The 14,282-nt window shown below is 35.6% G+C and overlaps 1 protein-coding gene across 3 annotated transcripts in view; it reads left to right on the forward strand.

Moving 5' to 3' along the window:
* The window catches only part of LOC123867944 (BAI1-associated protein 3), an 88,815-nt gene that overhangs the window by 27,846 nt on the left and 46,687 nt on the right, over positions 1 to 14,282 (forward strand). For all 3 annotated transcript variants that reach the window (XM_045910269.1, XM_045910270.1, XM_045910271.1), the window contains 3 exons: positions 3,768 to 3,960; positions 5,943 to 6,162; positions 13,081 to 13,306. In XM_045910269.1, the coding sequence (XP_045766225.1) occupies positions 3,768 to 3,960; positions 5,943 to 6,162; positions 13,081 to 13,306 (639 nt within the window). The remainder of the gene's footprint in view (positions 1 to 3,767; positions 3,961 to 5,942; positions 6,163 to 13,080; positions 13,307 to 14,282) is intronic.

Here is a 14,282-nt window from a genome sequence, read left to right on the forward strand (position 1 = left end):
TAGCTCTATATTTAACATGTTCTTAAATCCTACCTCTTCAGATAGTTTTCAATATTTATTTTTCATTGCCACTGCCCGATAATCCTATAAGAGCTATCCATATTTGTTTGTAGAAACGGAAAACAACTAACAAATAGGTAACATGTTTGTGTAGGGAACAAAGAACTTTGGCACGGTACTTTGGCATTTTAGCTACATAAAGGACAATAATTATTATTTATTCTCAATGTGAACAGGAACCTAGTCATGAGACTCTGATAGGTAGGTAATTAATGGATCAAAAAAGGAACAAAACTCTAGCAACTTATAATATGTAGGTGCTCTAAAGTTTTTGTAACACTAGTATAGCAAATGTCAGGCAAGCGTTGCAATGCGTCTTTGTCATTGACTTATGATAGTAGGTCTTTTTATAAACAACTTTCGGGCCACCTCTTGTACATTGATACTACTTGTGGGAACCCTTCCCGTAAGTTCCAACTACAACTGTACAAAGTTTTAACTCAATCGAATGAGTGGTATAAGAATGCATACAGGTCAAACAAAGAAACATTAGTTTTTAGGGTTCCGTTTTTACTTTTGAGGTACGGAACCCTAAAAACTAATGTTCCGTACCTCAAATGGAAAAACGGAACCCTTATCGGATTACTTCGTTGTCTGTCTGTCTATCTGTCCGTGTCTGTCAAGAAAACCTATAGGGTACTTCCCGTTGGCCTAGAATCATGAAATTTGGTTGGAAAGTAGGTCTTATAGCACGAGTAAAGGAATAAATCCGAAAACTGTGAATTTGTGGTTACATCACAGAATAAAAAATTAGAATGTGTTTCTATTTTTAAAATAAGATAACTATACTAAGTGGGGTATGAAGTAAAAGAGCTTTACCTGTATATTCTACAAGTGTAAATTAAAAATTTATAACACCCCCGACGATCCAAAGTATCTGAGTTTTCCAAAACATCATTTTCAAATAAATAATTATGTATTTAGGCAACGTCCATCTTGACAGCTTGACATTTGTCTATTGACATAATATTATGAACCTAACGGTTATCTAACCTTCTTTTCTACAAGAAAACTAGAAAAGAGCTGATAACTCTTAAACGGCTGAACCAATTTTTTTAGATTATAGCTAAGAACATTCTCGATCAAGCCACCTTTCAAACAAAAAAAACTAAATTAAAATCGGTTCATTCGTTTAGGCGCTACGATGCCACAGACAGATACACAGATACACAGACACACAGATACACACGTCAAACTTATAACACCCCTCTTTTTGGGTCGGGGGTTAAAAACAGATTTTTATTTATTTTTAGGCATAATATTTTTTGATAGAATGGTATAACTAACTTATTCTTGTCGACGTGATGTTTATTTCAGTTCATGTTTAAGCTGATTAGAAATGAATACAAACTTAAATGAGATTTAAACGAATTTAAGTACTTAAGTGTATTAATGATTTGCGGTCAGCTCATTGGTCAGGGGAACGAAGGTGAAACTGATGACTCACTTTTTCTTTAACGGTTCACCTACTTATTATACGAGTAGATTTATACGGATAGCGGTGGTACCCTAGTGGTTAATGACATCGACCTCCCGCTCGGAGGTCCGAGGTTCGATCCCGGGCATTACCTCTAACTTTACTAATATGCAGAGCAATTAAATATCACCCGCTTTAACGATGAAGGAAAACATCCTGAGGAAACCTTCATGCCGAGAGTTCTCCATAATGGTGTCAAGTGTGCAGGCTGCCAATCCACACACTCCTGGAAATAAAAATAAATGTATTTCATTATGAGTTTATTTATTTCATATAGGACTTGTACCACTTTTGATATGTCAAGACTCTACTACCGGTTCGGAAAGCTGAATACCAGCACGATGGACTATGACTTAAAGTTTTAAACCCTTCTCATGCTGAGAGGAGACCCGTGCTCAGTAGTGGACCGGCGCGCGCGGCGATGGGATTTGATTTTGATGATGAACTGAGAAGTCTTCTTAACATATCACGAGTATGCAGAACTTTACTGAAACTGTACTAACTAATTCAGTTAGTTCAGTTAGTTAGCCGAAGACTTCGTCTACGTGGATTTAGTTTTTTAAAATTAGGAAACTCTCTAATTTTCCGGGATTAAAAGTAGTCTATGTTACTTAACAGGTCTTTAACTTATACTCTTGCAAAAATCACGCCGATCCGTTGCTACGCTGCGACGTGATTCGAGGACAAACTAGTAAGCCAACAAACAGCCAACAAGTAGGTTTAAAAAAAAAAAAAACTAACTAACAACTATTTTGCATTTATAATATGGGTAGTGACAAACTGCCTTTTCTACGAAATAACAATAATTGGCCCCTGGATAAATTGAAACCCTTGTATTTACGCTATACGAGTTTTGTACGAATAATGCGTATGGTCTGATTTCCCGGAATTCGCGTAAAATTTGTAATACAGATAAGGCTCACGTAGACCAGAGATAATATTACCACATACTACCTATCGATTTAACAAAAATTTAATTTTTAACAAAATCAATCCCTTTTGTCTGGAAGCATTCTGGAAGTCAATGTTCCGAGCTTGGTTGTTCTATTGTTTTAAGAAATATTTCGTTGTATGATTTATACGATTATTTAACCAGCGAAGGGTGCAAACGGGACCTATTAAAAGCCTCTACTGTCCATCCGTCTGTCCATCCTTTTTTGATAAGAATTCTTTTTTTTCTCTGAAGAGACATAACCCTAAAAAATCAAAAGTACATAGTCTTATATCTTACTAGCTGATGCCCGCAGCTTCGCCCACGTGGATTGGTCAGATCCCCTGCAGCATCAGGATTGAGGAGTTGGACTCCAAATTTTTTATGAAACAATGTCGCAAAGTTCCTCTATCGATTAAAAAAGAAATGACGCAAATCGGTTCAGAAATCTCGGAGATTTCGGTGTACATAGGTAGAAAAACACAACTCCCTTTTTGAAAGTCGGTTAAAAAAGTAGCCTATGTTACTCCCTGGTCAATTCTCTACTTGTCGGTGAAAATCCCGTCAAAATCGGTTCAGCCGTTCCCAAGATTAGCCTTTTCAAACAGACAGACAGACAGACAGACAGACAAAAATTTTAAAAACGTGTGATTCAGTTATAGTATCGTTCAAATAACCATATGACCTTAATATGCGGTAGTTATTTCGAAATTACAGACAGACACTCCAATTTTATTTATTAGTATAGATACTATATGGTACGAAACCTTTCGAGTGCGAGTCTGACTCGGACTTGACCGGTTTTATTTGATAGTTTTCCTGAGTAGTCCACTAAGAAGCTAATACGAAATCAGTAGTAAGTATTAGTAACTTAACAAAATCAGAGTAGTTTAGCTATTTCGAGGGAACCGATAAACTTATGATCAAACACAAACAAGAGGGTTATGAGTTCTGAGAGTTAACAGTGTAGGTACGTGACGCTGCTAACTCTCAGTCCCATCTCAGTCATTACCTCGCAAACAAGTGCTTTGAAATTTATAACACCCTCGACAAGTGAAGGTTACAGTAACTAGAAAAGAGCCGATAACTTTCAAACGGCTGAACCGATTTTCTTGAATTATAGCTAAGAGCACTCTCGATCAAGCCACCTTTCAAACAATAAAAACCTAAAATAAAATCGGTTCATTAGTTAAGGAGCTACGATGCCACATATACACACGTCAAAATTATAACACCCCTCTTTTTAGGTCGGCGGTTAATAAAACGTCACCGTCATAACATATTAAACATTCCTCACAGGGTTCAAGATACTGACGGATCCTACTTCGAGAGCTTCACGGCTCTTTCCTGGCGTCAAGAGAACAGACGGTTGGCGGCTTTGCGACTAGCTGAGGCCAGGGCTGAGAGACCTCCCCCAGCTCCTCAGGACCTCGGGCTGCCGACCGCGTCCGCACAGCTGTCCCATAAAGAACATGAACACTTGTACAATGAGGTAAATCTTTTTTTTTAAATAGAATGTAACCAAGGAACAAAACCGTAATTTGCTATAATATACCTAATCAGAGTGAAACGTAGTATTGAGTATGGTTTGGAGGATTTGTGTGGTGTTCATCGTATACATCGATGGTGGTGTTGCGTGGTGGTGGTGCATCTTGCTTGCTCGGTGGCTTGCTTTTCCTGTATGTTTAACAGTGGGAGGGCAGCTGGTTCGTTGTACCAAACAGATTTGTGTATGTTTTGACGGATTATAGCAAATTAATACTTGTTGTCCCTTGTTAGCATGGACTTCTGCAAAGTAGCGCCTGCTTGTATCCAACATTAATAAAGTACCTAGGTGTACCTATTACTTATTAACCGACTTCGAAAAAAGGAGGAGGTTCTCAATTCGTCGGAATCTTTTTTTTTTAATTATAAGTAATAGGTATTAGGTACTAACCACATTCCTCCTACACCAATTATATTAACCATCTTTTTTAATTTATGGTTCTTCAAACCACTACCTACTTAGTTCTATAGACTCGTACAATACAATATGGCCTATGGATAACAAAACAGACAAATTGAATATACTTAGGTAGAGCTACAGTTCGTAACGGCCTTAGAACACGCGAAGTTATTCTTCCACTTGAGCATTCCTTCACGTCGACCCTGTTTCATTACCGAGTCCATCCTGAATACTTACGTAGACGTAAGTACTTTGTCTTGGTAACGGTTTGTTTACTTTCTTTGTAAGTATTTAAAATTCTATGTTAAAACCTCATGTGGTATAATATACATTTTTTACGATTTTTAGGGTTCCGTACCCCAAAAGGGAAAACGGAACCCTTATAGGATCACTTTGTTGTCAGTCTGTTTGTCCGTCCGTCCGTCCGTCCGTCCGTCGTGTCTGTCAAGAAAACCTATAGGGTACTTCCCGTTAAATTATTCCCGGTAGATAGGTCTTATAGCACAAGTACAGGAATAAATCTGAAAACCGCGAGTTTGTGGTTACATCATTAAAAAAAATTAAAACAACTCGAAGAATGTTTGTGTACTTTTAAAGTATCATGGACCCAATGATTTACATACAAATCTTTGAGTCTCTAAATGCACGGGTATTTAGAACCAGTACCACAAAACCACAGTCGATTTTACCACAAAAATAACAATTAATTAACTTATCTGTTAATCTGTTGTTGCCGATGCGTCGTCATAGCCACCCAACTTGGAAGAGATCAAAGATTATTTTGTAGCCGATCAACTAAGTTGATCATCGGATAGGATTCAAATTCGAATACCTAGTAATTGATGTGAAATAGACTAGATATATTATGTATTATAATCTTATCAGTTATCTAAATGGTCAATTTGGGAGTATAAGTTTCAGCTAAAGTTGGTTAAGAACTTAATCCGTTGCAAGTATTGAGCGCTAAACGGCATTGACACTTTGTCTGACTAGTTTTTGCGCTTAGGTTGAGAGATTACAACATTTAAAAGATAAATCTTATGTTTATCACTACTTTACTACTTATAAAGTTATTAATAGAACAAGGTTCCTACGCCAAATTTATTTGTTTGTCATCTATTCGCGCTAATCTCAGAAACTACTTACGTGCCTACTGTGATTTTTACACTTACGGTTATCATCAATAGAATTTTTCGAGAAGGTTTGGGTCAGGCCCCGTCGGTGGGGCAGAACGATACAAATTCCATTTTTACTTGATACATGATTTTCATAATTATGTACGAAACCCTAAAACAGCGAGACCCAACTCGCACTTGGCGAGTTTTTAATGAGAACAAAAATATTTATTCTAAAATAAAACTTAAAACCTGTCTAAAAAGACTAAAATAAGGTCCAGGTCAGGAAATAAGGTCTTTTATTTTTTGGACCGCTTTTGAAACACTTAGTACAAATCTTGTATCTCACATCGCTGGAACTTATTATCAATATATTTGTATGCCGAACTTTGAGTGATAAAGTATTATTTACAGGTGTTGTACTGCATCGAGAATGCAGTAGGTGCACCAGCTCCAGACGGGCAATTCGCCTCGTACAAAGATGAGATGATCGAGTACGCCCGTCGCGCGTTCAGAGTGCCCCCCGATGTGCACATGCGCGCCCTGCGAGCTGCGGGAAGCGAGCGACCGCCGACGGTGGTGCTCGGCTGCGCGGTCATTGAAGCGGATGGACTGGAAGCCAAAGATGCTAACGGTAAAATAAGATCTTTTCTTAAATCAAATTTATTTTTAACCCCCGACCCAAAAAGAGGGGTGTTATAAGTTTGACGTGTGTATCCGTGTATCTGTGTGTGGCATCGTAGCTCCTAAACGAATGAACCGATTTTAATTTAGTTTTTTTTTTTGTTTGAAAGGTGGCTTGATCGAGAGTGTTCTTAGCTATAATCAAAGAAAATCAGTTCAGCCGTTTGAAAGTTATCAGCTCTTTTCTAGTTTTCTTATAGAGGTTTTTGTGTCGGGGGGTTTTTTAAATTTTGAGTTATATGGGAGATTGGACTCAAAGTGAACATGTCACGCCTGTAGAATTAAACCGTATACAAAATCGTCTTAAAAATATACTTGCTTGCATAGCATTTTTGCTTTCTCGGATGTTGGGAAGGCAAGAATGCTATTCTATATTCCTGTGTATAGGAGATTTATATTTTGTACAAAATCCGACCTTTCAGCTTCGTTCCGGACACATTCAGCCATTATATTATATGCAGTACATCCTCCACTATATCGCAAAACAAGTAATCCACTTTGAAGTTGTAATATAGCGGTTTACGCTCAAAGACTTGAGGATATAGGTAGGTACATTTGGCCTCAGAATTCGAGTAGCAATTCTGTGAAATTATTCCATCGAAAACCTGTCGCTTTCATGACTTTTTTCTATAAACAAACATATTTGACATTTATTTTTTATCCATTGAAGATTTGCTACGAAATATTATTTTTATATCGCTCAGTAAAGCAGCCATGTAGAACCAAACCAATGTCAAATGAGTTTAATGGTTACTATTAGGTGATGACACTGAGTGGTGGCAAGTGATGATGCAGCCTAAGATATAGTGCGCTTGCCTAGAAGATGCGTATTCACTCATGACTTGAAGGTACCCATATTATAATTAGCGGGGAGAACTGATGCTGGAAGGGCGTTACAACTTGCAAGTCCTTGTGCCCAACAACGTATACACTGTAGGTATATATTTATGTTGTTAGGTAAAAACTAGTAGGCAAGTAGTACAACGACAAAGTCATGGTCGTTCATATAACAAGGTTCTCGTATAGGTATGTACTATAATTATTATTTTTTCACCCGACCATCTAGTTAGTCTCTTTGTCCGAACACTTTACATATTAACATTCATTGACATCTTATAGGTATATAGATATACATATCTACATACATGAGGTACCTATAGTTTACATTACATTAATCTCAATCTCATTAATCAAAATAAGGTGATTCTTTCGTTTTAACAGAGGACCTGGTAGGTACTAATCCGTAATAAAGGTATGATGTGGGAGAATTTACATACCTACTCGTAAATTATGCTTTTCTCGCGAGATGTTCTAAACAATGCTGAAAACGACATCACTCAAAATTATTCTAATGATGCCGTTTATAGCAGGCAAACAAAACGTGATTACAATTCTGAGCAAAATCTTCTTTATTTAATCTGGTCGTTTTTGGCCCACTTAATATAAATCTAAACTCATTTTCAAGCAAAATGGTCTAAAACTGTGCTAAAATTGAGTGTAAAATTTGTTAACAGCTTAAAACGGTACTAAAAGTGGCTAAAACTGAGTTCAAAGTTCATGATTTCGATCAAAATGGCACAATTGCTTACAGTAAATTAATGTTCAACAGATTTCATTCGGTTTTTTGCTCTTCCTGTAAAATTTTATTTTTTGTGCAGTTACCTACACCGTTTTCTGTTCGCCAGCTCCTCAATCTTATGTATTATCACAATCCAAAATGTATTATTATAGCTACAGTGGACTTGAAATAATTCGGATTTACTTATACAAATTAAAATTTAAGTAAGGATATTAATTTAATTTACTCGACCTGCTTCCGACTGCAAATATCAGTCGTTAATTTTGCAATTTTGCTTATTACTGGCAATTCCTTAAAAGTCTGAAAGATAATAAATAAATTGTCTTATTTTATTACACGTGTAGTGTAACCGAATAACAAATATTTTTTTATTTGTTTCCAAAAAAAAAATGAAGGTTTTTAGGGTTCCGTACCTGAAAAGGAAAAACGGAACCCTTATAGGATCTTGTCTATCTGTCTGTCTGTCCGTTGTGTCTGTCAAGAAACCTATAGGGTACTTCTTCCCGTTGTCCTAGAATCATGAAATTTGGCAGGTAGGTAGGTCTTATAGCACAAATACAGGAATAAATCTGAAAACCGCGAATTTGTGGTTACATCATTTAAAAAAATGTTAAAATGTGTTTCAAAATTCAAAGTAAGATAACTGTACCAAGTGGGGTATCATATGAAAGGGCTTTACCTGTACATTCTTAAACAGATTTTTATTTATTTATATGCATTATGATTTATCGTGCAAAATGTTGGAAAAAATACCCGAGTACGGAACTCTCAGTGCGCGAGTCTGACTCGCACTTGGCCGGTATTTTAGTTCATGAGGCTGTAAGTTTTAATTTGATGAATACCTACTTCTTGCCTTATAATCATATCGGATTAAGATAAATTTTTACGCATATTTTTCCAAAAAACGCATTATACCTACAGTACATTGGCCGATTGAATTGAGTCACCATACACGTGCATACAAGGGGCATTAGGTATGCACTAGGACTTAGGGAGGTATCGCCTATTATAAGTCTATACCTAACAGAATAATAAAAAGCATAAAAGAATCCGTTTCATAAATTCTAAATATATCCCTTTATCACCAAGTAATATGCCAGACGCTTGGTAACGCGATTTATTTGGTTGGAAAATCGTTTAACATTTTCCACAGTAACTAGCCTACGCCATAGATAACACAGCTTGCTACGCCACTATTTTGACTCGCGTAAACATAAAAGAACCTGTCAGTTATACGTCTTCAACAATAAAATGTCTTTGCCGAAGGTATAGGGTAGGTCTGTATAGAATTACTTGGAAAAAGGCGGTATCTACCCCACCTGGAATTGATACATAAAGCCCGAAAGGTTATTGAGAGAGTCCTTACTGAAAGTAAAATTTTGGTAAAGTTGTTTGCTTATCAACAACAATAAATAATGGTGAATTAGTCATCCAAATATATTATTTACAATATTATCCATATATTAATTAATATAGTTAACACGAAAGTGTGTCTGTCAGTCATATCAAATTAAATCAAAAAATTCGATGTAGGAACCCTACATAAATAGTGTCTCTTTTCCTACGTCTATGATTCGATCGCTGTTCCGGTTCCGAATGCAGTCTCTTACCTTTTCACCGATTTTGTCGAAAGGTAGGTACTGTACCTACAGATGATAGATTGCATATAATGGGAGACGCGCTTAGGCTACTTTTTAACCCCGGAACATCAAAGAATTCCTACGGGATTTATAAAAACCTGTAGATATCGAAGTCGACGAAGTCATGGGTATCATCTAGTGTCTTCTAGTAATTAATATTTTTCTTTATTTTTGTACTATGGGGGAGTGTGAAGAAAGCTCTACTTTACTCTGTGATTAATATTCAATTTTTATTAATTTTCACAATAGGTATCTCAAATACATAAACAAAAAAACGTGCGCTTTTTCTGTGCCGCTATTCTAGTAAAAACTATGCATACAAAAACCTTTATTGGAATACTCTATTTTCGTATCAAATCCTATGCTTCGCACTTTCCGTGATATAAAAACTTTCATAGTTATTTTGTTTGGAAAAATCCTTTAGCCACAGCTATAACTGCTCTTAGTAATATAATTTAATTTTAAGGTTATTTGCTGTATCAAAGATCTCAGGAAAACGACCAGTTTTAGAAATAATAATCTTAAATTCATATTTTAGAGAATATTTTAGAATCAATCTATCCATAATCTTTCAATAAGTTAGGTTTAGGTTAGCATATTAACCAATATTGTTATTTGTCAAAAAATACCATAATTAAGTACCTTGGTACCTCTAGTCCGTACAAAATCACGCGCTATTCTAACTCTAGGGTCAACTGTCATCTCAAAAGTACGGTTGACTAAAATCGAACTTTTGATATGATATTTGAAAATTAAAAAGGCGCGTGAAAACTCATATTTTACGCATTGTACCTACCATTTTTACCACCATACGCGGACAGAAAGACAGATGGACATACGGACGGACGGACATAGGAGACTTAGTAATTTTTCTTCAATTATATGTCTTTCATTATACATCAGCTTTAGGTCTTATAATGGTATATTCTTCCCCTACATCTACCATTATCACTTGTAGTGGTCTGATAGGATTTTATGCCTAATACAACTCGAAATGTCCACGAGAGCCCTCTAACACAATAGTGTAGCACGTACATTGTTAGCGAGATGAATGCTGCCCCCGACAAAATAATACCTATCCTTCCAGTGTCTCTAAGAGTAAAATATTGTATTTTATGAGTCATTTATTCTGTTATACGTACTCTATAAAATATAAATTCTGTACAGTTATTGTTGTTCTTGTATAAAATGTCTTGTTATACGAGTAGGGACCTACTTAGAACATTTATACCATGAAACTGATAGAACTCAAAAAACTAGATCGTTTTGTTTTACATAATTCTTTCTTTAAAACAATAGTGATAGTCCCCAGGTACATTTTCAATTCAAAATGACGCGCATGTCTGAAATAGGTAGGTAGGTACCTACTGTTTCTAAATATGGATGGGTATGTTACGGTTAATGCTAGTGTTATGAGAAAAGCTAATGATCACTTAATTTAAGTTTAGCCAGCTGAACTTAATTATACTTTCCTTAGATATTTTCATTACCAACTTGAGCTAACAAAATATTATTGATATATGTATTTTGTTAGTCATGAGTCATGACTGACTAATCTATCAATGCACATAGAAACTTGAAATTGTCGCTGCGCATGAAAATTACGCTATGTGGAAAATCACAAGTTTTCTGGAGACTCTTTTGTACTTAAATTTTTTGAAAAAATATGCTTTACTTTTAGATCAAAATCACATACATGATAGCCAAAAAGAGTATCTCTTGAACTAGCACACATGGTAATGAACGGGTTTCTACATGTACTACACACACCTTTTAAAAAAAAAATTATATCAAAAACGAAAATCCTTCAAAAATACATGGCGTAGATAGTTAATTTTATTATGTAGGTACTCCCTAAAACTGATCTTTGGAAATTCCATCCCTAAATGATTAAAATATAAGGGATGAAAGTCTATATGAAAGTCCGTAATTTTTCAATACAAGTTATTTGATTTGGGCTTTAGGTTTAAAATGAAGAAGCTCGTATTTCAGGATTTATGGAAATTACCTCAAGGATTTTTTAAAATTCCACTCGAGCGAAACCAGACCGGGGAGCTAGTGTACTTATAAAATAAAATCAGTAGGTACCAATCATGTTTTCATTAAAGCAATAGTTAATTAAACTTTGCTCTAATACTTACCAATAATACTATGCTTACGTAGGTAGGTAAAATCACCCGAAGCCTTGCCGAAATCTGAATGTATTTGAATGTTACAATGTGTAGGAGCTATTAAAATGGTAAATTGAAATTTCATTAGATAAATAATAATATGTATTCGATTTTATTATTGTTTAAACTATTATGACTAAGTTAAATACCTACATATACAGGGTGTTTGGTAATTAGTATATAAAGACGACACGTACCCATGCTATTTTGATCTTCTGATAAATACAATGCTGAAGTATAATGACGAAATAAAATCAAATTTATCAGATCAAAGTAGCATGGGTACGTGTCGTCATTATATACTAATTACCAAACACCCTGTATAATAGGCACCTTCTTATTGTATTCATACCAGGGTCGGTATATTAAAATCCTAAGAATTAAAAAGAGTGAAACTTTACGTATGCTCACTTTTATAAAATAAAATATTTTTAGTATAACTTAATAGGCACATAGTTACTTAGGTATGTATAGGCACCTAGATACTAGTTCACAGTTTCCGTAACAATGTTACACAAAGTTATATTAATTGTATGTGTGTAACAGGATTTGTATAATCTCGGTTAGTTTAGTACAAAGTGAAAGTGTCAAAGTGAAGTTGAAATCGAATTTCTGGTACAAAACTTTGTTCTTCCGACAGAATATGTAAGTTACGTTCGCAAGCAAATACTAAGCACTACAATTTTAACTCGCTCTTTTGAACGCCAAGGATTTGGTGCTAGTAACTAGCAGTTACTTGCTATAATATTTATGTTTATTCGCTAAAGCTAGTTAGCTCTACATGCAATACATAGTTAGGTAGGTACGTTCCCTGCCGTATCGTTATTTTAGTTCAAATTCTAAAGGATTCTATACTTAGATGCAGTAAATTGCAATATTCATGACGCGTTGTTAACACACAATTTGTACCTATTCGCTTCTGTACGATAACCGCGTAGAATACTCCCTAGTTATTAAAAGACAGGTAGGTATCTGTATACAAGAGCTAGGCTTACTAGTACTAGTAAGTTAAGGTCAGACATAGATCCATGTGGCTTCATGTTTACCAAAAAAATCGCTCGGTGAAGTTTTCTAGTGCATTACATACGGATAAATTAGCAGATTTCTGAACTTTACATAATTAAGAGCACCTTTTAACTGGATCATTAATTTGAGGATCGGCCTATTTCGGGTATGTTTGATCAAGCAAAGTGACATCTTCGAGTCTATTTTGAATGATTTGCACTTGTCCGTCTATCTATTCGTCCGTCTGTTAGAGCTTTATAACTTCTGAGCATAATTACCAACTTCAAATTTTCAAATTTTTATTTGGTTGGTTGAAAGAGGTTGAAATATCGACAAATAACCAAAACTAATTGTCGTTATAATTATATGCCTACCCGTAGTGCTCATACTGTATTTTTTTTATCAAAACTAAAAAAATAAGTACCTATAAAGTCTCGTGCTGTTATTTATTTCGTTTTATTACTTTTGCGTAGGGTTTAGTGATCCCTATTGCATGCTGGGCATCCAGCCAGCTTCGTTGCCCGCCTCGCCCCGCGCCTCGGAGGACGAAGGGCGCAAGCACGGCTTCCGGCTAAGCTTCAAGCGTCGTGATGGACGGCAACAACGGGACAGCTTGGGCAGGCTGCCCGCTCGCTACATTCGCGCCACCAGTGTCCGGCCACATACACTATCGCCGAAATGGAATGAGACCTTCAAATTGTAAGTGCATAAAGCGGAGTTTTATATACCTAAAGCCTGCAGGTGTATAGTAGAATTACATTTTTATTTTATAGCGCGACAGGCTTGCTTTTGACGACATACAATAAGTTTTCCTAGCGCGCTTGCCATCGTCAGAGTGAACTGAGCCATCGTTCTCCATACAGACCTAGTTTGGTTCTTATTTTAATATTTACCAACCAAACTCAATGTTTTATAGGAACGAATTCAAAATTACAAGGCTCCAAAGATTTAAATGTTCTTAAATCTATATGTAAAACACAGTGTCAGTTTTATTTTCCGTTATGCTCGGTGGGGTGTGTTTTCCAGCGTACTTTTATTGTATTGAATATGTCATTTTCAGTAACTTATTAACTTTGACGAAAACATATAAAGTAAGTATATAATATATCATTATTATAATATGCCCGACCCACGTCTTCGCCACTCGACACTTCTGTCTACTCTACATTATTTCCATTCTGAACAGTGCTGTGATTGATCAAAAAGCAACAATGCATTGAACTTTAAAGGTCTAAATCAAGTCTGAGCTAAATATAATAAAATATTTATCTGCAAAATAAACCAAAATAACGTTCGGTGGGTTGAAAAAACCAGGGCTATGAATTCATTAACGTTTCCAATTTTGTAGCGACATTATTATTTTACCAAAGGTAGGTTTTTTTTTGCAATAAGAATTCATATTATTTAAACACGACTGCCCGAAAAAGCAATGTAACGTTTTCAGGGTTCATGTAATGTAAGTTTCTTTATCCCACCATAACTTCTAAATGCTTCTAACAGATTTGGATGTGTGGGGTATCGTTAGAGTCCTCACACTGCTGTAAATGTTTTGAAAATTCAATCAAATTAAATATGACGGCTCTATGGCGCCATTTTCAAATGTGAAAATTTAAACTTTTCCTTTTAGTTCGTTTTTTGGCACGGTAGTCGTATGTTTTAATTTTTAAAATTGTTG

The sequence above is a fragment of the Maniola jurtina genome, chromosome 9 (genome assembly GCF_905333055.1).
Source record: "Maniola jurtina chromosome 9, ilManJurt1.1, whole genome shotgun sequence".
In the NCBI taxonomy this organism is placed as follows: domain Eukaryota; kingdom Metazoa; phylum Arthropoda; class Insecta; order Lepidoptera; family Nymphalidae; genus Maniola; species Maniola jurtina.